Source organism: Arachis hypogaea, chromosome 15, assembly GCF_003086295.3.
Source record: "Arachis hypogaea cultivar Tifrunner chromosome 15, arahy.Tifrunner.gnm2.J5K5, whole genome shotgun sequence".
Lineage (NCBI taxonomy): Eukaryota > Viridiplantae > Streptophyta > Magnoliopsida > Fabales > Fabaceae > Arachis > Arachis hypogaea.
In genome coordinates, this window is record NC_092050.1 from 135,836,357 (window position 1) to 135,860,906 (window position 24,550).

Here is a 24,550-nt window from a genome sequence, read left to right on the forward strand (position 1 = left end):
CGTTAATAATTAAAGACTTGGTTCTTATTTATGAAGACTCAATATTAAACAATTATAATATTAAATTAAAGGATTAGAAGTAAGTAATACCTAAATTTTTAGTACGATCATGAGATGTTAAAAGTAAGCGTGTTACAATTTTGCTGCAAATTAAATCAGATTAAGAAAGATTGAATTGGTGCTTGACTAAAAGCAGATCAAGTAGGTAGGATGATTGAGGAAGGCTATAGATGTGACAGTGCTAACATGAGCCAGCAAAATTTTTTCTCATCTCAACCTATGAGAAAACCACCTCTCGCTTGGCTTTTACACGGTTTTGTAAATCTGTCAGTTTGAGGAACAAGAAACAGGTGAGCATGAAGGAGAAGGAGGGTTAAAGTTGTTCCATGAGGTATGATAGAGAGGAACCAGTGGCTATTTTGAAAGAGATTGAAGTTAATAAAATATAAAAAATCAGATAGAAAGGGGTACTAAAAGAGGCTCTGTTTTAATAGTTGGAATCATAAGAAGAATGATGAGAAAAATCGAATTTGAAAAAAATGGAAGATCTCAGTCTAGCAGCCTACTAATCGGGGTTAAACGAGGTTTGGAAAGAAATAAAGTGGAGTCAAAGGCGAAAATAAACTACCATGATCACATGATGGTGAATGTAGGGATGTCAATGGGGTGGGGCGGGGGCGGGGGATGCCTCCCTGCTCCCCGTCCCCGCCCCCAAAATTAATTCCCGTCCCCGCTACGTTCCCCGCCATGGGGGAATAATTGTTCCCATTCCCGTTCTCTGCGTTCTCCGTGGGGACGCGGGCCCCATTCCCCATTTTCCTATGTTTAACATTCATATGGAAATTATAATAAAAAATATCAAAAAAATAAAAAAATAAACTACAAAATATTATTACAAACACACAAACATGTCTTATCCAAGATTATAAGTCCAGAAATATAACATAGCAAATCATAGTCCATAAAATAAAATCTTGAACAATAGATTTAGGGTTTTTCAATGAGTGAAATTACTAAAAAAACTCCTATATTAGAAATAAAGTAAGGGTTATTAAGTAAGTCAAAAATTCGGAGAATTATCGGGGATGGGCGGGGATCCCCGATCGGGTCCCCGCGCCTATCTCAGGAAAATTTCGCTCCCCATCCCCATCCCCACGAGAAAAATTTTTCACCATTAGGGCCCTATTCGGGGCGGTCCCCGCGGGGATCCCCACCTCCTGAGAATTTTTGACACCCCTAGGTGAATGAGAAACGGAAGGGTGCCACCCAAAAATGGCATCGAAAGATCCATGAAGAAGATAATGTAGAACTGTTAGAGTTTGAAAATTTTCTGACAGTTTACAATATTAAAGGGTTGTATTTGACCCATTCTCTTGAGGTAATATTTTTATGTGAAACAAAAAAACCTGTTTTGACTATGGAAGGATGCTTGAAGGTGTAGGTTTTTAAGAATTTCTTGTGTTGATTCAAGGGAGATGGCAGAAAGTTTAATGATGGTATGGAAAAAAGAGGAGAAAATATAGATTATGTAACATGAAGACTATTTAGTATATTTTAAATTGTAGAACTCTATAAGCCAAAAGACATGGGATGTGATGATTGATGAGCGTCTACTTGCACACTAACGAGAGACAAAAAGAAGCACAATTTAACCAAATTCTGAATATTATGACTAATATAAGTGAGTACTATTTAATTATTAGTGGATTTAACTCTGTAACTACTTACCATGATAAGAAAGGAGGAAGGATGAAATTTGCTACTTTCATTCAGAATTTTTTTAATTTTATCAATAATGGAAGACTAGTAAATTTGGGGTTGATGGAAGAAAATTTACTTAAAGTAACAGACAATTTAATAATAATCTAACCCAATAGAAACTAGATAGAAGGTTGGCTTTTAGTTCAATAAAGAGAAGACTATTCTAGAGCACTTATTTTTCACTTGAGTGATACTGATTCTAATCATTGCCCTCTCCTACTTAATTCAGATATTGGTTCCTTCAAAGCAAAACACAGATTTCATTTTTAAAAATCTTTGTGTCATAAGAAAATAGTGAAAATATAATTCGGAAGGTATGGAGAACAGAGATGGAGGGTTCTCCAATGTTTAAACTGTTCTAAAAACTTAAAAAGTGTAAACATGTCCTTATGGAATGGCAAAAAATTTCTAACTATAATTCAAATCAAAACACAAATAAGATCAATACCTATTAAAATATGGTTAAGAAAATTTCTTACATAATTGAATACGAAACAAAATACTCTCACACCAATATTTTATAATAACAAATCAGTCATTGTACTTTTAAAAAATTTAATATTTTATTAAAAATAAGAATATATTGATATTCTATTTTAAAATATTGGAGATTTAGTAAACGAGAAAAAAATATTGATAGAATATTGCTCTTCTAAAGAGCATGGATCAAATATCTTACAAATACATAAAAAATATAGTTATTTTACAAATTCACCAAGAAGATGCTCCAAACAAACAAAAATATCTATAAGATTGGTTTTAAAAGAGACCAGGTTAGATATGAGTTTACTTTGAACCAAACAAATGGAAGGTATTTACAAATTTAATTAATTAATATTATTAATATTATTAATATTAATAAATGATTATTAACCGTTTAGTACTATTTAGTTAAATGGACACAATCTTTTAAGAATTGTGTATGTTCAAAACATTGTGTCTATTGGCTAAAGGGACACAACTCTTTAAGAATTGTGTATGTTCAAAATATTGTGTCTATTGGCTAAAGGGACACAACTCTTTAAGAATTGTGTATATTCAAAACATTGTATCTATTGGCAATAGAAAAGACACAACCATTTGTATACGTAACTAATCATAATTGATACATGCAATATGTATAAATATAAGTTCTTGTCCACTATTTCAGTAAAAAAAATAAGTACTAAGTGTACAATTTACTCAACTATTAAGAGATTTTCTTTGTTCAAGAGAGTTGAGAATTTCTTACTATTGCTAATTAAGAAATTCTTAGGTTTCATTGATCTTGGGAGAATATTGTCATCAACCCTATAGCAACTAAGTGTGGGGACAAATATCTCTCTAAAGAAAGCGATCTAATCGTGCCTTGAAACCACTACACAAATATAAGACTTTGTCATCTTACCATATTCATATACCCAATAATTTTAGAGAGATATTGGTTGAAGATGGCACAAGATCAAAACACCACGTTCAAGGTCATGAATCAAGAGTTTGTCAAGTTAGATCGCTTTGATGGAACAAACTTCAACCGTTGGAAGGATAAGATAATGTTCCTTCTTTCGGTTCTCAATCTTGCATATGTGATTGATCCAAAGATTACACCAATTGCCGATGCCGCTGAAAACGTCACACCGGAAGAGAAAGAAAAGATCGTTCAATTGAAGAAGAAACGTGATGAAGATACTTTCGCATGTCGAGGTCATATCCTCAACACCTTATCCGACCGACTCTATGATCTCTACATGTCAATTCAATCACCATTGGAGATTTGGAAGTCTTTGGAAGAAAAGTACAATACCGAACGACAAGGAACATATAAGTTTATCATGATGAAATATTTTGAATTTATTATGAATGATACTATGCCTGTCATGGATCAAATTCATGAATTACAAATCCTTGTAAGTAGACTTCGTGATCTACAAGTGGTGATTCCTGAATCATTACAAGTTGGAACAATTATTTCAAAATTGCCTTCATCTTGGAAACTACTAAGGACTTCACAATTGAGAAATTACTAAGGCATATACGTATAGAGGAGGAAACTCGAAAACGTGATGTTGTGTATCTTTCTCAAAGTTTTAAAGTGAATCATATTGGTGAAAATTACACCAATAGGAAGAAAAGAAAGTTCTCTAAAGATTCAAAGCAAGATAAGAAAAGACAAAGAGAGTGTTATCATTGTCACAAGAAAGGACACTATATCAAAGAATGTAGACTTCTGAAAAAAAAAAGCACCAAAGACCAACTTAGTGGAAGAGAAGGATCTAATTTCTATGGTTGCAGAAAAAGTACAAAACATGCATATTGGCATGGTTACAGAAGTCAACATAGCAACACAAGAAAAATCACTTGAGTGGTGGTTAGATTCTGGGGTTACTATTCACGTTTGCAATGATCGCAACCAATTCAAAGCATATGAAGAAGTGAACAATAGAGAAGTCTTGATGGAAAATGACAACTCAGCTAAAGTTTGTGGTCAAGAAAGTGTGGAATTGAATTTTACATCTGGAAAGAAATTAAGTTTAATAAATGTACTTCATGTTCCAGATTTGAGAAAAAATTTAGTTTCTGTTAGTCTCTTGTGTAAGAAAGGATTCAAAGTTTTAATGGAATCCGATAAAGTGATCTTACTTAAGAATGATGTATTCATAGGAAAAGGATATTGTACTGAAGACATGTTTAAACTTAGTATTAATAAAGTGAATGTTTTCTTGTATGTTGTTGATTCTTGTGATTTATGGCATAGTAGATTAGCACACTTAAATTACAAATCAATTGAATATATGCAAAAGAATAACTATATTGATTTTAGTAACAAGGATTTTAATAAGAAATGTGATATTTGCATACAATCCAAAATTACTAAGAAACCTTTTCCTAAGGTTGAAATAAATACACATTTAGTAGAATTGATTCATAGTGATATTTGTGAACTAAATGGCAATATTACTAGAGGAGGAAAAAGATATTTTATAACCTTTATTGATGATTGTTCTAGATTTACTTATGTGTATTTGCTTAGAAATAAAGATGAAGCTTTTGAAATATTTAAGAAATATAAAATGAAAGTAGAAAATATGCATGATAAGAAAATAAAAGTTCTTCGTAGTGATCGAGGTGGAGAATATTTTTCTAATGAATTTGATAACTTTTGTGAATTACATGGTATTGTGCATGAATCTTCCGCTCCATATACTCCGTAACAAAATTGTTTGGCGGAAAGGAAAAATCGTACCTTAGTGAATATGGTTAATTCAATGTTACTAAATGCAAAATTGCCTTATAATTTATGGGGTGAAGCATTATTGACATCATGTCATATCCATAATAGAATACCATCAAGACATAGAAAGGTTTCTTCTTATGAAATTTGGAAAGGAAGGAAACCTAATTTAAATTATCTTAAGGTGTGGGGGTGTTTAGCCTTTTATCGAGTTCCTGATCAAAAGAGAACCAAATTAGGACCAAGAGCCACAAAAGGCACTTTTATAGGATATGCTCAAAATTCTAAAGCATATAGAATATTAGACTTAGTGTCTAATGTAGTTGTTGAATCAAGAGAGGTAGAATTTATTGAAAATAGATTTATCAATGATTCAACTTCTAATTCAGAATATCCCCAAAATGATACTAATATTTCACAAAAAATAAATAATCAAAACAATAAATGTCTAAGCGACAAAGAGTTGATTGAACCAAGGAAGAGTTTGAGAGCAAGAAAAGAAAAGGACTTGGGTCCAGATTTTATTTCTTCTCAGGCTATCACCTCTTTGGTAGAAGGAACTAGAAATTCTGTAACAAACAAGATTCTTATTGTGATGAACATAGAGGGTGATCCTCAAACGTTCAAAGAGGCTATGACTTCAAGGGATTCTGCTTTTTGGAAAGAAGCAATAAATGATGAAATGGACTCAATATTATCTAACAATACTTGGGTCTTGGTTGATTTGCCTCCACAATCAAAGCTTATAGGATGTAAGTGGGTATTTAGAAGAAAGTATAATACTGATGGTTCATTACAAACCTTTAAAGCAAGGTTAGTGGCCAAGGGGTTTAGACAATAAGAAGGTCTAGACTATTTCAATACCTACGCACCTGTGGCAAGAATGACTTCTATTAGGACTCTTATAGCATTGGCATCCATTCACAAGCTTCATATACATCAAATTGATGTTAAAACAGCTTTTCTAAATGGAGATCTTAATGAAGAAATTTATATGGAGCAACTGGAAGGCTATGTGCTACCCGGAAATGAAAAGAAAGTTTGAAAATTAATTAAGTCTTTGTATGGGATAAAACAAGCGCCTAAACAATGGCATGAGAAGTTTGATTCAGTGGTGTTATAAAATGGCTTCTCATATAATAGTGCGGATAAATATATTTACTCAAAATTTACTAAAAATTATGGAATAATTATTTGTTTATATGTTGATGATATGTTAATCATCGGAACAAATTTAGAAGGAATTCGTATAACGAAGGAGTATCTAATTTCTAAATTCAAGATGAAGGATTTGAATGAAGTTGATACAATATTAGGCATAAAAGTGCATAAGAATGAAGTTGGCTTTACTTTAAGTCAATCTCATTATATCAAAAAGGTATTAGAAAAGTTTGATTATCTCACAATTAAAGAATCCAATACGCCCTATGATCCTAATTTTAAATTAGAAGAAAACATAGGAAGACCTATAGCACAATTAGAATATGCTAGTGCTATAGGAAGTTTAATGTATGCAATGCATTGTACTAGACCTAATATAGCATTTGCGGTGTGCAAATTATCAAGGTTTACAGGAAAGCCTAGCAATCAACATTGGAAATCTATAACAAGAGTTCTTGGTTATCTCAAGAAAACCATATACTTTGGATTACATTATAGTGATTATCCCGCAGTTTTAGAAGGTTATTCCGACGCAAGTTGGATTACAAATCTTAGTGATAACAAATCCACTTCAGGATGAATTTTCACCATAGGTGGTTGAGCAATAAGTTGGGTCTCAAAGAAACAAACATGTATTACACATTCTACTATGGAGGCTGAGTTTGTAGCTTTATCAGCAGCAGGTAAAGAAGCATAATGGTTAAGAAATTTGTTATATGATATAAAGCTGTGGCCATAGCAGACGACAGCCATTTCAATCTTCTGTGATAGTGAATCAACCATGTCTCGAGCATATAATAAGGTTTATAATGGAAAGCCTAGACATATAAGTTTGAGACATGAGTTTGTGAGGCAACTAATAAATAATGGTGTAGTTACCATCACTTATATAAGATCTCAAGAAAATTTAGCAGACCCTTTGACTAAAGGTTTGTCAAGGGATAAAATCAAAGAGACTACTGCTAAAATGAGATTAAAACCTATTATTTCTGAATGATGGGAACCCAACCTTATTCTAGTAGATCACTAGTTTCAAGATTTAATGGATAATAATAAGTTATTTAGCAATTGGAGCACTAAAGTATAGGATTTAGTGCTATTTACAATAAATTAGGAGGGTGAGTTTTAAACTCTTAATGAAATGATAATATTATCTATCAAAAGATTCCACCTATATGAATATAAGAGTGGTACCGCTCTAATCGAGAATTTTAGAGGTTTTATTCTCGTAAATATTCATGAAACCAGGATGAGCACAAGGCTATATAAATGCTTAAAATTATAAACTCTTGAACTTGGAGGGTATAAGTAATGTGTGTGATTTTTGGTACTAGCATATGGAATATAGGTTTAATCGATTAGACACCTATTACTTCGTTAGAACTTTAAAATTTATACTAAAAGAATGTTTAATCTTAGTGACACATTCTTTATGCATATACTTGTATGACATTTAAGTTTTGTAAATAGTGGGGGATTGAAGGGTATTTACAAATTTGATTAATTAGTATTATTAATATTATTGATATTATTATTAATATTATTAATATTAATAAACGGTTATTAACCGTTTAGTACCATTTGGTTGAAGGGACACAATCTTTTAAGGATTGTATATGTTCAAAACATTGTGTCTATTGGCTAAAGGGACACAACTCTTTAAGAATTGTGTATGTTCAAAACATTGTATCTATTGACAATAGAAAAGACACAACTATTTGTAGACGTAAATAATCATAATTGCTACGTGCAATATGTATAAATATAAGTCCTTGTCCACTATTTCAGTAAAAAAATAAGTACTAAGTGTACAATTTACTCAACTGTTAAGAGATTTTCTTTGTTCAAGAGAGTTGAGAATTTCTAACTATTGCTAATAAAGAAATTATTAGGTTTCATTGTATCATGGGAGAGTATTGTCATCAACCCTATAGCAACTAAGTATGGGGACAAATATCTCTCTAAAGAAAGCGATTTAATCGTGCCTTGAAACCACTACACAAATAAAAGATTTTGTCATCTTACCATCTTCGTATACCCAACACAAATAACTATCTTATTCATACATTAAAAATGTCATGAAGCTACAAACATATGTGTGTATCTGAGTATGCCAAAGAAAATATTGCAAGTTATTTTTGTATGTTGAGTGATCTTGACGAGCCTGTTAATTGTAGACTTTAAACTTACATTATTCAAATTTGTTCGGCTAGTCTTCACATAACCTAAAATGCTCTTATACCATGAAGAGATAATAAGGTTATACATCTTGAGGAGATGGAAAGACACTAATATATATTAGAGAACAAGGCTTGTATACTTATGACTAAGAGTAAGCGACTTAGAATATAGAACAAGATATAGAAAACAGAATAACCGAAATAACCGAGAGAGGCACACCTTTGTTGACACATGAATGAAGTAACGAGTAGAAGCATAGTAGTATAAGAGAATCATCCACAACAAGACCAATCCAACAAAAAGCATGTGCATGGATCTTCTTAGCCAAAGAAAGTGGTTGTATCCATATCTTGCAGTGAAGTTGTTAATAGAGGCCTTCTTCATTACTTACTTTGATAGCAAAAACTTGGGTGCTGAAAATAAATAAATAAATAAATAAGGTCATTTGCCCTTATTAATGTCATTGACTCATTGTGAACTTTCAATTAGACATAATTAAGAGTTGCACGCTTTACCCAACCAAAAAAAAGTTGAATACTATGGTATGCTCACGAAAAATATTATATCATATTTGCTTATGTGTGTATTAACATGGTGCATTCGGTCTTTTAAGAAGTACAAATTTCAATGAATTTTGATACAAAGAAATATTCAAATTAATTTTGCTTGGAGAATAATTTAGATATGATCAGTCTTGGTGACCCACGATTATTGATTAAAGTGAACTCTTTTGTTTTTTTATTTAGAATTTATGTTTGGAATTAAGATTTAGAATACAATTTGGATTGAAGTGATAATGGAGTGGCCGGATATCCACTATATATATGTTTACGTTGATGTTTTTTTATATTTTGATAATATTTTTTAGCATAGACACCTAATATACACCCTTATATAATTCAACTTAATATATTTTTTCTTCTACTTTTTTAATATTAAAAGAAGAAATTATAAATTTTTTTTTTATTTATGTAACCCAAGAGACCAAGACTACTAATTAAAAAATTACTTATTATTTCGATTAATCTTACATTAAGTGCCCATTAATTAATCAACTAGTATATAAAAAAAGAATAGTCAACATGGAGTGGTCAATAAATTCATGTTATTACCTATTTAATTTATTAAAAAAATACGAAATTAAACTATCAGATATTTTCATCTCTTGAATCTGAAATTCAAGTAATATGAAAATTTTAAGAAACAAAAAATTATCAATACTTTTCTGGAAAATAGAGGCATTACCCAGAAAAATAAATAGAAAAAAATCAGTAAAGATAAACATTTTTATTAAAATGGAGAGTGAGAGGTATAATTTTTTTTAAAATATATTTTTTGTTTTTATAGTTGATTTTTTTTAAATATTTTTAACGTTTTATTTTATTTTATTTTATTTTTAACATTATTAATTTATGTTAAAACTATCTCTGGAGATTTTGAGGTTTGTCCCTAACATTTTATACGAAGTAAAATACTAAAAATATTATTATTAAAAAAATTACAAATATTAAGTAAAAAAATTCTATTTTTTTCTGCCTACGAGATGTAACAGGTACCCAAAAACAACAACTGAAATTAAAGCGGAAGATATTGAAACTTTTCTCACAACCTGGTGTAGACACCGCTGGAAAAGCCTCAAAATGTGTATGTAGTTCTCAGTTCCAAAGATTGATCAAACAAAGGAGCATCAGTTGTGTGTATGTTTCTCTCTCTCCATATATATTTGTAAAATGTATGTATGTATATAATGAAATAAAAACTGTCTACTTCTCACTATATTAAAAGGTAAGATAAATTTTCCTAATGTGATTATTAATTATCATCATTAAATTGGTTTGACCCAATTTTCTTTTGACATTATCTTTTGATTCTTTTCTTTAATTTTCTTTTTCTTTTCCTTTCCAGCACATCAAGTCAATAATTCTTCAATTTATTATATTTAGAAAAGTTCATTGTATGTCATAACTTTTTATATTATCACTTTTGAATTTGTTTCAATGAGTTTCTAATAAAAAAAATTGTAAAATATTTTTTAGAAAAGCAAAGGTATTTTAATCTTTGAATATTTCACATAAAAATATCTATTATTTATTTATTTATTTATTTTGTTAAAAATATATTTTTTTAAAATAAAAAAATTATTAAAAGACATAATTTTCTATCCTAATAATAAATATACACGAAATTACTCTTTAAATTCTGTATCTATACTTAATTATAAAAATATTATTGATATAATATTTCTATGTATATCTAAATTATTCATTAATAAAAATCTTTAAAAAGATGTAAATTATAATTTTTAAAACATATATCTTTTATTTTTTTAATACTTTTTATTTTTATGATTAAAATTTATCAAGTACATTAAAAAATAAAAAAATTAGTAAAAAAAATATTTTTTAATAACTTAATGACATCAAAATAAATTTTTTGTATATTCTTTAAAGAATTTCTTTTAATAAATAAATAAAATAATTATTTACCACTGTATATATTTGCCAATTTGTCATTGTATTCATAGTTCTAAATTCGAGAATAAACAGACATGGTTAGGACAACCAGGTTAATGAAAAATCAGCAACTAAACTAATTTAGAAGACATGATAAAACGTTAAAACTAATGATTAGATAATCATCAGTTAATCAAAAAAGGTAAATCAATCGAACTGATTTGATTTTTTATCGAATAATCGTCCTAAAATAATATCACAAAAGATATCAATTTTAAAAAAATATATATTTTAATACAAAAAATATTATTTTATTATATCTAATTATCTAAATTTAATCTTTAAACTTTTGAATCTCTAACCATACATATAATTCCATATTCATAAAATTAAGTCAAGTCTTTGCTTTCTTCCAAATTCCTAACATCTCTCTTCCCTTTTTCTCTTCTATCTTCGCTGATTCTAGTTTTTTGGAATTTCTTCAAAAACTCAACCAAACGATTGGAATGACAACCTAAATCCTTTGCTGTGATCAGTTGAAGATTGAGTGATACAATGCTCCATCCTTCAAAACCTACTCATAGAGTTAACAAAATCAGCACTTGAATGGTGTTAATTGATGACCATTCCAAAAAATACATAACCTATACAAATTAAAAAAGAAAAATATACTTTTTATTTCTAAAGTTTGTTAAAAATTTTAAAAATATTCTTAAATTTTGATTTGTTTCAATTTTGTTCCTCAAATTTTTAATTTGCATCAATTTTATCTTTATTATTAATTTTTTGATAACTAATATTTTTCTTTTCAAATATACCCCTCCCTTATACCTATCATCATCATCATCATCATCATCACACTTCTCTGTCTCTCTTTCTTTCTCTCTTTTCATCCTCACCGTCATCTCCACCACCATCATCATTATTGAGCAACCACTGTCAACCTTCTTTTTCATCGTCGCCGAGCAAACCCCTCATTCTCCTTCTTTCTCCTTTTTTTCTCTGACTCTCCATCTCCGTTGAGCCCCATTCTCGATGACCACCACCCTTTTTCTTCTTCTTCGCACAAACCCAGCACTGTCAAAGTCATCGCTCTTCCTCCTTTTCTGTTAGCAAACTTAGTTTCTTATTTGTTTGGTAGGACGAGGGTAGCGGTGAATAATGGACGAAGGAGGGCATTGCCCTGGAGAAGATCATTTGGGCGTGTTGGACTTGTGAATGCAGATGTTATTGCTGAGAGGAAGCTTCAATGGCGTGCTAGGTATGTAAACAACAATTCAATTGAGTGTTTTGGAAGATTGGTTGATATGATTTGGGAATTTGGGTTTTGTAACATATACAATCAAAGGATGCATCCTGGTTATGCAACCCTAAGGTGTCTTGAGCGAGGATGCAAAGGCTGCGGTCCATGCAACATGTTCCTTTTCATAGAGGTATACTTCTCTTTTTCTCCTTTTTCATTTTTAATACTTAGTTGCAACAATATTTTGTAGCCAATCATTCTATTTCTATTTAAACACTCAATATGAGTCTTTCACTCTGTAAATTTTTAGAATGGAACAAGAAATGCTGTTAAAAGGGACATTTTACAACGAATTGAGCCATGGATAATGAGGGAGCTACAAGCTCTTTTAGGGGACCAATCTAATTGTCATTGTTCATGTGGCCACCTCACATGCAATAAAAAGATAGAAAGCTGAGTTTACTAACAAAAAAGGAGGAAGAACGATGGCTTCGATGGTGCTGGGTTTGCGTGAAAAAGAAAAAAGAAGGTAGTGGTCATCGAGAATGGGGCTCAAAGGAGATGGTGGTGGTAGAGATGGAGAGTCGGAGAAGAAAGGAGAAAGAAGGAGAATGAAGGGTTTGGCCGGCGACGATGAAGGAGGAGGTTAATCGTGATTGCTCAATAATGATGATGGTGGTGGAGCTGACAGCGAGGATGAAAAGAGAGACAGAAGATTGTGATGATGATGATGATAAGTATAAGGGAGGGGTATATTTGAAAAAAATATATTAATTATCAAAAAATTAGGAATAAGAGTAAAATTGATGTAAATCTTTTGATGGACAAAATTGAAACAAATCAAAATTTAAAAATATTTTTAAAATTTTTAACAAATTTCAGAAATAAAAAATATATTTTATTTAAATTAAAAAAGAATATTTAAATAATAAATTTAATTTTGTACATCATAAATTTTAACGAAAAATATCATTTTTATAATCATTTATTGTATCATGTTACATGTATATTAAAAATTAGCTATTAAATTAAATACAACACGTCCACGGGAGTTGAGGGAGGTTACATAGAGATGCATCAACGAAAGCCAGAAACCTAATAGAAATTCAAAACCTCTGAAAAATCTAACCAAATAATAGTAAATATAAACAAATTGCTCCTACAATAGTAGTACTAAGCCTCCGATCCTTTAGACACCTTTGGTCTTAACTTATTTTTATTATAATAATTATTATCTTCTCTGCCTTGCTATTAAATACTTGGCTCTAATAATATTCATTTAGAAATGTAGATTAAAAGTAATTGCACGATTATTATCGTACCTTTATAGTTAAATAATGTATTGTTGTCAGTCGTCATGGTCAACGTTTATTGTGCCTCTGATGCATTCGTTGGAAGGAAGTCCTTTCATAATGTCAAAATTGTTAGTACGTGGACAAGAACTGGAAGCATAAAATTATGGGGGATTAGGACTATTAATACAACATAATAAATTAAATCCTCCTTGGAACGATTTTTCTTTGAGAAAATTACAAAAAAAAAATTCTTTTTTTTAAACTTAATTAGTAGTATATAATGAATCACGTATATTTTGGTGACTAATTAATCACGTATATAAGTATATATGTAATTAATTAATAATTATTTATATCTTAATTAATAATTATGTTAGATGTAGACTAAAATTATTTATTAATATAAATGTACATTAAAAATGAGTTAAATGTGATTGATTTTAGTAGTGTGCAAATAATATTTTTCTTTAATTAATGGTATTATAAAAAAATTCATGAATTAATCTTATCTATCTTTGTGGCAGATGTTAACATAAGTTAATTACATTACCTGCAAAGTTGAGGAACAGTCCAAGAACGATGTGATTGTTGTTTCTCAATCTGAGGCAGTGCCATGTAATTTTTCCAATCCTGAAGCAAGATCTTAAGATCATTGACTTTGTTGTCCAATCCAACACAACAATTGGCATGCATTGTACAAACTTGGTTAAAGTCGTCACTGGGCCGGCAAAACCCACCAAAATATGTTGTGCTTAAGAACCTAATCTTCAAATTCATGCTGGAAATGTTAGGGTGAATCTTGATCATGTTAAACGCATCTTGATCATGCAAGTTTGGGTAAAGTTTGCTAGAGTTGAACCAAAACTTGTAGAGCCAAATGGTTTTTTCATTGGATTTTACATAGCTGAACCCTGTGTTTGGAGCATTATTCAGATCCGACGAGTTTCCAGTGAAATAATCACAAGAAGTTTGGAAATCTGCATCTTCTTGAAAATGTTTGAAGGGGTTCCTTAGCCACATTACATCAGTATCCTATAAATAAATCAAATAAAAAACAGTTTTAGTATACATGGCATTTATTTAGTTCATTTTTTAGGGACAATAAAAATAATTACCAACAATTGGAAATTAACCAACGAATTTGTCACTAGAAGTTCTTAGCACGGTTAAAACTTTTGTTCCAAATTTTTAGTGACTCTGTCTAAATCCTAGTAAAGGTGTATGTGTATTCAATGCTCAAGTTTGGAAATAAGGATGGTATTTTCATACAACCTTTTTCTTTTGTAGAAAAGAAAAAAAAAACCATAAATATTATATTTTCTTTTAACACGAGCATTATAATGCTGCTTCCAATTGTTCTTTAGGTAAAGTATTGATTTAGTCTTTTAATGTTATATTTAGAAAATTTTATCCAAAATATTTGAAATGTCATATTTTTATTTTTAAATATTTTATTTTTTGTTTTAATTTTTAATTAAATTATTATTTTTAAAAAATACTCATATTTTATTTATATTTTTTATTTTAATTTTAGTAAATTTGAATTTTATTCCTTAGAGATAATTTTTTGATAGTCAACAATTAATCAACTCTTTCTTTCAATTTTATCCCTAAAACATATTCATTATTAGAAAAAGTATAGATAACAAGATTTTTCAACAATGTATAAACAATATGATTTAATAGGATTAAAAGAATAAATTTAATTAGTAGCATTAAATTAAGATGTAGTGTATTTTCATTTGATTAGTAATTATTAATGTTAGTTCAAAATTTTCATTGTTTACCTAGCACTCACCTCATTATTATCATTTCTGTTCGAAAAACCCTTCCTTTCTTCTTTCCAAACCCCTCTCCCTCACACCATGCCCTGCCATCGCATTTACCTCCTCAATCATTCGCTGTCGCTACAACCACCTCGGCCTTTTTACCTCTCTCGTCATGACCAATATCCACCCTCGTTGCTATCACAACCACCTTTGCCTCCTTCATCACTCGCAGTAACAACCTTTATGTTTTCCACTATTTCGCTTGTCGTCGTTGATTTTTGTTTCTATTGTTCAAATCTGTGTTGAGTGGTGGTTGTTGTTGTTCTTGGTGATGGTGGGTTGTAAGAATGGATAGAAATTTTGGAAGGGGTGGCAGTGAGTAAAAGGAATGATAACAGAAATGTGGTGGATGTGATCGATTGAGTTTCTGATGAAGTGAAAAGGGTTTATGGTGTTGCGACGAGTATGAGAACGAGGTGTGATGGTAGCAAGGTAGTTGGGGCAGTGGTAAGTGTGAAGGGTGATAATCGTGGCAGTGTTCATGACAGCTGGCGGGATTGGGGCAATGGTGATCATCGAGGGAAAAACTAGTGATAATGATTGTTGATATTTATGGGTAGAGTTGAAAAAGAAATTGATTAATGGTTCACCGTCAAAATTAAAATTTATAGAAATTTTAGGGATAAAATTAAAATGAATTAATCGTTAAAGGATATTTTTAAAATTTTTTAAGAATATTAGAAACAAAAAGTAATATAATTGTGGCGTGCAACTGCAAATGAAGAAGATATTGATTTGAGATAAAAAAAAAAAAGTGTATGTACCGTGAAGATAAAGCTGTAGCCCAGTTCAAGAACAAGGCCAAGAAACTCAATTTTTTTCCACACAATGTGGAGGTAGTCTTTGGTCATAAAAAATGCTTCCTTTGATGTGGCATTCTCGCTCTTTGATTCAATTTGATAACAATGTGGGTGTACGGCTTGGCAACGTACCTGTGCCTTTTGGTCCCAATTAATTACCACCAAATGATTTAAGAAACGTTGTGTCTCGTTCCCAATTCGAAAACTCTCTCGAAATACATCAAATATTGAACCCGGTTCTGCCCATGCATCATTTAAATTTGTGATGATAACTGTGTTATTCTCCATCGATGCATTTCTTAGAATACTCTCTAGCGTCGACTCATGTTTCTCCTGCTAAATGAAAGAGGAGACAACAATATTAAACCCCAATATTATATATTGTCTAAAATATTAGTCAAATCTATTAACATTTTCTAATATTTTTTTCGTCATATATATTTATATCTTGAACATTTTAAAAGTGATTCAATGCTATTTACGATTAACTCAATTAAACATTACTAATAAAGGTGGTGAAATATATAATAAATGTTGTTACAAGTGGCAAAATCTTATAATATTATTATTGTGAATATATTTAAAATATAGTTAAAAAAATAAAAATATATAAATAAAGAAAAATTAAATTTAAAAATTTTAGGATAGCATATTCTTCTACTTCACTCTACACCAACATCAAGTTCTTATACCATATAAGACCATGTTTTTCTTCTACACTAAATTGCAGAAAGAATTAGAGTTTGAGAAAATATACATCATCTATTAGTATTTTCAATGAAGAAAAGTGAGGATAACATTGAATTAATTTTCAAACACGAGGAAAAAATGAACAAAAAAAATTAGCTAGACAATTTTCATATTTAATCCATACGTTTGGGCCAAAAATAATATTTTATATTAAAAAACATTAAAAAAAAAAAGTACTTTTATCTGGATATTCTATAATCTCTGGGGAAAAAAACTTTAATCATGTGGGAGGTATAAATAGTCAATGAAAGAACTAGGGTTACCCTTAGCTAGCTTAGAAATACAAGTAATAACAAGGGTTAAGCAATATATAGAAGTAATAATAGGTGAAAACTTAGGTGCAGTCGACTTCAGTGAAGTTGATATTTGAAAACCGTTAAATTATTTGATTAATTTGACTAAATTTTTATCTAACGACTCTCAGGTATCAACTTCACGTGAAGTCTGACTTCACCTGAGTTTTTACCGTAATAATATATGTGCAGTCTCACTTAGCTTGTTTGTGGTCATTGTGATTTATAACTAGATGAGCTAAAATCTGATTTATTTTAAAGCAAATAAATGAAATACATATTTCAGGGTTTAGGGTTTAGGTAATAATATCCGCTGCTTAGATACATAGTTGTTTTTTAATATTTCCTATACTTGAAAAAAAAAAACTGAAATGTTTTTTAGAAATTGATCAATAAAATATTATAATTCACGTTATTGTTTTATTCATGAGTAGTAATAAAAAGTATATGATTTATTTTTTATTCACAATTTGGATTTCAATTTGGAAACTATGCCTAGAAAACCTAAAAGTCAATGACTTCCAATGTTGTTATAAACAACTTTTATGTGTACTACATTTCTAATTGCGTTCAAGCTGTCACTAAAAAACAAATTAAAGGACGAAAATCAAAGTAATGACTTTCCAATAAAAGTAAACCTAGTTTTTTTTTTTTAAAAAAAAAAATATTGAAAAGAGTTAAACTTTTATAAAAACGAATATACAAATATAAATTCAAAGACAATGAGATAGAAATAGAGACATAGAGAGACTTGCCTTTGTTGAGACACCGTTGAAGTAGTTTGAGATAGTAGAAACTCTAAAGGGAGAAGGATAGTTGCATATCAAGAACATCAACAACACAGCAAATCCAATACAGAACACTGTAATTTGCATGGGCCTTCGCACTAGGAGATTACTGTAACCACTACCTCTTGTTGCAACCAAGTCTTTGATAGAGTGAAAAACCTCCATTTCTTAATTATTGGATAGCAAAAATGTGGGCTGCTAAATAAATAAAAAGAAAAGAAAAGAAAAGAAAAGAAGAAAGGTAGAAATTAATTAGTCCATTTAATTTGATATTGAGAATATAGAAATCCAAATGCACACGTGCTTGTGTATAATGAACATGATGAAGTAATGAAGAGTTAAAAATAGGTTTTGAAATAAAACCGAACCTGTTATTGAATTAATAAAATTAAAAATTTAATTAAAGTTAAATAGGATATAATAAAATAATATATTTATGTATAATATATATACTTTTTTAAAAAATAATTTTTTGTTATTTATTATTTTAAATTAGTTAACTGCTAATGAAAAAACATATAATTTCAATTGGTTAATTGATTTTTGACTAATTTTTTCGATTTTTGACAAATTCGCTACTAAATGTTTTTTTATCTTAAATCGGATAAATTTGATAGTCGATTTTCAATTAATCATGTCTAAACGAGTAGTTCTATTCAATTTTAACATGATGAGTTGGACAGTAATAAATCCTTAAATGGAGCTCAAATTCACAACGGAATAATCCTTGGCCTGTCGGTCTGAGAAATACCGTGGGTAACAAAAAAAATTAATGCAAAGTTTTAAAATTGATCAGTGTGTTTTTTTTTGTTTAAAGAAAAATATATGTATGTATGTATGCGTGTATGTATGTATGTTGACGCGTGAATTTTGAATAAAGAGGGCTGAAAAACATCAAAAGAAAAAAGTGTTAGATCTCACATGAGGGTGGAATAGTTATATCTTCGCTGTTATTGATTGTCTCTTAAGTATTAGTAGTATATGAATATATAATGCATGTTTATAATACAAATAGGAAGGTGGAAAATGGAGAAACAAAAGCCAGAAAAGTGAACGGATCAAAATCACGTTGAATGGTGATTTACATATATTAAATAGTGGCAATAATTGGGAGAGTTGACGGAATGAAAAGATCGGATACGGTCCCAAAAATGACTAAATGAGGAAATAATAATTAAGGTTGAACCAAGTAGTAGAGTAACGGTGAGATAGTAAGGGGTATCTATATATAGTTATATACACACCATATCATTAGAAATGTATTGTAATATATTTAGAAAGTGATCAAATTTATTTTTATAAATTTGATGATTTTGAAATTGATTAAAATTTTTAAGTGTGATATGCTTATATTTCGGAAATAAATTAAAATTATATCTGTCTAATACGATGAAAATCTCAATTAATTATTTTAGACCAACTGCTAAAATTAAAAGAAATGTTAGATAGAGTTTGATATAAGAATCTGTCAGTACTCCTATAGATTGTAACGTTCATATATGATCTCATTTGGTGAATCAAAAACCAAATTATTCGTTATCAATATTGAAAAATGATAAACAATTTGGGTTGGTCGAGTGATCAGTTTACTCATCTGTTTAAATAAATGTTGGTCTTGTACATACAGTAATTTATTGGCCTTTTGACTTGACTAAAAAATTCTGTGAACAACAAAAAAAATATTGAAAAAGGATTTTAATATATGGTGAAAATTTTCCTGTGCTAGGTGAGGTGTTCTTCTTGAATAAGTTCAATGTAAAAAAAAGAATGTTATTATAGTAATAGGTGTTAGGTTATATTATTGATCTTAGCAATATATGGAAGAGATTAGTTAAAGAAATTATGATAGGTGTTTTGAGTTATTTTCTATTTGCTCGGTTGTATTGGTTTTGTCATGACATTATGACATTATCAAAGTTTTTCTCCCCTCTTATGATTAGACTAAAAGTTTATAACGGATTACAAAAGTGTATTTGGGATATCCCAAAGAAAAAAAAAAAAGGAAATTACAACACATAAAATAATTATTATAAAAAAATTCAGAAAAAAAAGAAAAGAAAAGAAAAAAAAAAAAAGAGGAGCTTACAACGCTAATTGGCAGACGAGAACATGGATACTTCCACGTATGTTTTTGTTAGATCCTTTGCCAATGTCACTCGTAGTGGAAAGGCATACTTTCTTGGTGTGTGATATAAAAAAACCTTGTAAGAGTGAAACCTACTTATAAGCAAATGTGATCTGAATAAATTGTCATTTCGTGAGGGTTTAATCTTTTGATTTCAAGATTAATAATCACCTAGCGTGTAGTGAACGTAGTATAGCTGTGGTATATACTATTAATTAATATTATTAATTTGTGCGCCTCACGTTCTTTTTGTTTTTTTTTTTTTTTTTTTGACCAACACCTCTTGTTTGAAAAATTATTGATGGAATTATATAATTTTTTGAATCAAATAAATAACCTTCCATCCATATTACTACTATTTTCAATTAATATGCAAAAAATAGGAGGGGGTTTAAATATGTAAAATATTAAAGCTAAATCAAATTAAATTTAACTTTGATATATTCCAAATAGAATACATACTCGATCGTCATATCAATTTAAATCTTGTCTTATAAATGAAATCAAATTATTTAATGAATTCAATTAATCAAATCATATTTTCATATTTCTTAATTGCACTCCAACTACACTCATTTTGTAAATAAAACTTTAAGGCTCAAGCTACGACCTAGGAATGTGTTCATGACTAATGAGTTATAAAAGAAAGGAAAGCGAATGGCAGACTTAATTTTAAAAATTACAAATTTAAAATAATAGATAAGGGGAATTACTATACTTTTCCTTTGTATGTATATTACTATGTTTTAAATCTTCTCTTTTATTAAAACAATTTATGGTAATTATATATTTTGTAAATTGTTACAATAATTTATTAAGAATAAAACATAAAATAAATCAAAATCTAATGAAAATCTCCTAATTTAGAATATTAACTTTCAATACTTAATTAATACACATTAAAAGTATATTGAAATATAAAAAAATCAATAAAAACTTTGCTTTTATATTTTCTTAATAGGTGCCCTTGTTAACCAAACCTTTTTTTTTCTATTATTGGTAATGAAATTATTATCATGGTAAAGCAAAGACGTAATATTATTATTCTTCGTTTGGGCTGCGTTTAGTTCTAAAAATATGATAAAATAAGATATTGAGAATAAGAAATGCAAAATTTATTATTTTTGTATTTTATTTAGTGATAAACTAAAATAAATTATAAAAATTTAATTAAATTTTTTTATTTAAAAATTTAAAAAAATATATAATAAAAAATATAATTATAAAAAATTAATAAAAATAAAAAAATAAGTTTATTTTTTATTAATATCTTTATATTCTTTCTGTCAAAATAAATATAAAATATATTAATTTAATATCTCTAAACATAATATTTCTATTCATAATTCATCTACTAAACACAATTTTATATTTTTATATTCCTATCTCAATATCTCATATGTATAAACAAACAAAACCTTACAAATCTAATTGCATATTATTGTTCATGAATGTTGAATTTGAGAAATAGCCGCACAGTGAAATCCATCGTACTAAAACTCATCAATTAATAAGTTAAATGTATTTTAAAATTTGAATTAAAATTTATATGAATTATATTCATTTCACTTCTTCATGGAATCACAGTTGCAACTAAAATAGTCAAATCTATTTGTTTTTTATGTTTGATTTTTATTGATCACTACTTTTCAACATGGGGACCTTGGAAACCTTGAAGGATAATGTGAGAAGTACTGGTTTGGTTTAATTTAAAGAAGTGTGTACCTTCTTAGAAATTGACCTCCTTCCAACGTCATTGAGGTTCTTCATTTTGATTGTCTACGCCAATATCGTGTTAAAATTTTTATTTTATTTATAGTCTAATTTATTAATATAAAAATTAACGTGCGTGGTATTATAATTATTAAAAAATTTATATTAGTTAACTGTATTAACAATTAATTAATTTTTTGATAGAAAAAATACAAGTATTAATAAAATTTGGGTCACTAATTCTGGCTAGCATATTAGATATAATGATTTTATTTTAAGTTAATGGTTCAAGAATAGGAAGTTTTAAATTTGAATTAAGAATAATTGGCTATAACTAGAAAAAAGTACGTAGATTATTGGTTTTATGAAATAGATAAGGTTAATAGTTAAATCAGTCCATAAAAGATGGATCACTCTTTAAAATTTGTCCTTAAAAGATTTTATCAATGAAATTCGTCCTTCAAATATTACAAATTAATCATATTTGTCTTTCTGTTATTCCATCAACAATTTTTATCAATGATTGATGATATAGGACATTAACTTACAACATAATTAATACATAATATGTCTAATTAAATGCTGATCAGATATATTTATGAAAATTTATCAATTTAGTCTCAAATTATATTGGGATTAAGATTTATATAATTAAAAAGTAAGACTAAATTGATATATTTTCATAGTCACAACAAAAAAATGATATATTTTCATAACCATGTATGATCAATGTCCAATTGGACATACTAAATATCGTGTATGCTATTATCAATTAACGTTCCATATCATTAATTGTTGGCGAAAATTATTAATGAAGTGATGAAAAGACAAACATGACTAATTTGTAATATTTAAAGGACGAATTTGATTGATAAAATTTTTTAAGAATAAATTAAAAGAATGATCTATTTTTTAAGAACTAATTTAACTATTAATCTAAATAGATAACATGTAATATCAGAACAAACAATTATCTCGGGCCTAGTTATTATTTGAAGAAGTATGAACAGTTTTTGAATCGAAAAGAAAATTTTAAGTTTATTATTAAATTTTAAAAATTACTTAACATCATTCAGAGAATATTCATACTTATTTTTGAATTGTGAGTATTTAATATGAATAGTTTTTAAAATTTAATTAAAAAATTCAAATAAAGAGAAGAAAGAATAAAAGTAAATATTTTTAAAGGACTTTCTCATACTACTATGACTTGAATATCGCCTCTTTGTTTTTGTGGTAGAAGGTGAGGGGTTGTGGTCTTGGCGTGTTTATTCTTCCTTTTGGTTCTTCATCTTTTTTTGCGTTGAATAACGGTGTATATGACCCGGTCTGATACGAAGCTTCGATTTAAATTTGAATATTATAAGAGCTAATTCAATGTAATTTTATTGAGTTTAGTACCGGGTAAAAATCTAAAAAATAGATCTGATGATTATTTAGGATCGGATCGGATCAAAGTGATTCGACTTCATCCGACTCATGTACATCTTAAAAAAATTAAAAAAAAGTATATATATTTTAAATTGATTCTAATATTATATTATATTAATTATAAATTTATTGTTTTATTTTTACTCACACTTATTGAATTAAAAAATAGATAAAAAAATATCAAATTAAAATTTATAGATAAATTTAAATTTAAATATAAATATCAACTACTTTTCGTTAACAAGTTTTTTTTTTTAAATTAAATAAGTACATCATAAATAATTTTTTTTATAAATTATTATTAAAGTTTTAAAAGTTTGATTATTTAGATCCGATATAATTATGACCTAAAAATATTTAAATTTTATCGGATCTATATAATCAAATTAGAGTTAGATCTAATGTATATTTAAAATTGGATTTAGATTAAGACAAATTAAATTTCACCCAACTCATATTTACCCCTAGCGTTAAAAAAAAAAAAAGAAAAAAAAAAAACTTACGAAGCCTTAAGAACCTGGAAGAAGTAGCACGAAGTTAGCGGCTATACATGAATTAGGTTTCATTGAATTTTCTTTCATTAATAAATATTATTATATGTTCTTGAAAATTGTATTATGTTATATATCAATTTTCTTTCATTAATAAATATTATCATATTCAATTTTATTATGTTATATATCACTATATTTATTTATGTGATGATGATTATATTTATATGTAATATAAAATTTTTCGTTGTATATTATTATATTTGTGATTAATAGATAATTTATTAAAAAATAGCCACAATATTTTTTATAATAATTATATTAAAAAATTACATAAATATTAATATAATATATTTATAATTATTGTGAATAATATAGTAAATTTATTTACAAAAAATAATTATATTATTTATATATAATTAAGTTGAAATAAAAAATAATATTTTATTTTTTAATTAGTCCACAAGTATTAAGAAATAGTATCTTATTTTTTAGTTTCAGTTCTTTAGTTAATATATATAGTGAATATTATGTGTGTTAAAATCTGTCTACAAATATATTTTAATAACACTATGATTCATATTTATTTTGATATGATTTGTATTGACATGTATTATCATATATTATGATTTTTGATGTGTTTATTTAAAGTTGAGTAATGTTGGCATGATTTATTATTTGCAACAGTAATAATATCTAAAAATATATCTGAAGTTCATTTATTAAGTGATGACAATTATAAAAAGTGAAAAGATAACGTTCTCTTTTACTTAGGGTGTGCAGACTTTGACTATGCTTTTCGTAGGGAAGAATCTCCAATATCTAATTACCTATTGATACTAGCACTCCAGCTTAGGTAACATCATCCTCGGTGCATTTCCTCTTCCGCGCCGCGCCCATCTTCGTTCCCGCGCTCCTCCTTGTTGTCGCTTCGTCCTCTGTGCCGACTTCCTCCTCGTAATCGCTTCATCATCCGTGCCACCTTCTTTCTCTTATTATTTTGTATAAGATTTTTTTTGTGTGAA

General features: G+C 28.4%; 1 protein-coding gene across 4 annotated transcripts; it reads right to left on the minus strand.

Moving 5' to 3' along the window:
• Positions 1-11,091: 11,091 nt before the first annotated feature.
• LOC112748989 (uncharacterized protein At4g15970) lies at positions 11,092-19,992 on the minus strand. 4 transcript variants are annotated; one of them, XM_029292832.2, is made up of 6 exons: positions 19,852-19,992; positions 17,733-17,963; positions 15,899-16,267; positions 13,856-14,337; positions 13,333-13,414; positions 11,092-11,341 (listed from the first exon to the last, which is right to left on the minus strand). In XM_029292832.2, the coding sequence occupies exons 2-5, from the start codon at positions 17,928-17,930 to the stop codon at positions 13,372-13,374; spliced, it is 1,092 nt and encodes a 363-aa protein (XP_029148665.2). In that variant the 5' UTR covers positions 17,931-17,963; positions 19,852-19,992; the 3' UTR covers positions 11,092-11,341; positions 13,333-13,371. The 4 variants fall into 4 exon arrangements, with proteins under 4 accessions (XP_029148665.2, XP_072072944.1, XP_072072945.1 ...); XM_072216843.1 differs by having other exon boundaries at positions 13,333-13,452; XM_072216844.1 differs by having other exon boundaries at positions 13,333-13,452; positions 17,733-17,960; positions 19,852-19,974.
• Between the last annotated feature and the right edge of the window lie 4,558 nt (positions 19,993-24,550).

Coding starts and splice junctions, on each gene's coding strand:
- LOC112748989 (XM_072216843.1), bottom strand. CDS start 17,930: ATGGAGGTTTTTCACTCTATCAAAGACTTGGTTGCAACAAGAGGTAGT. Junction 16,268..17,732: donor TCAACGGTGTCTCAACAAAG/GCAAGTCTCTCT, acceptor TTCATTTAGCAG/GAGAAACATGAGTCGACGCT. Junction 14,338..15,898: donor GCTACAGCTTTATCTTCACG/GTACATACACTT, acceptor ATTTATTTATAG/GATACTGATGTAATGTGGCT.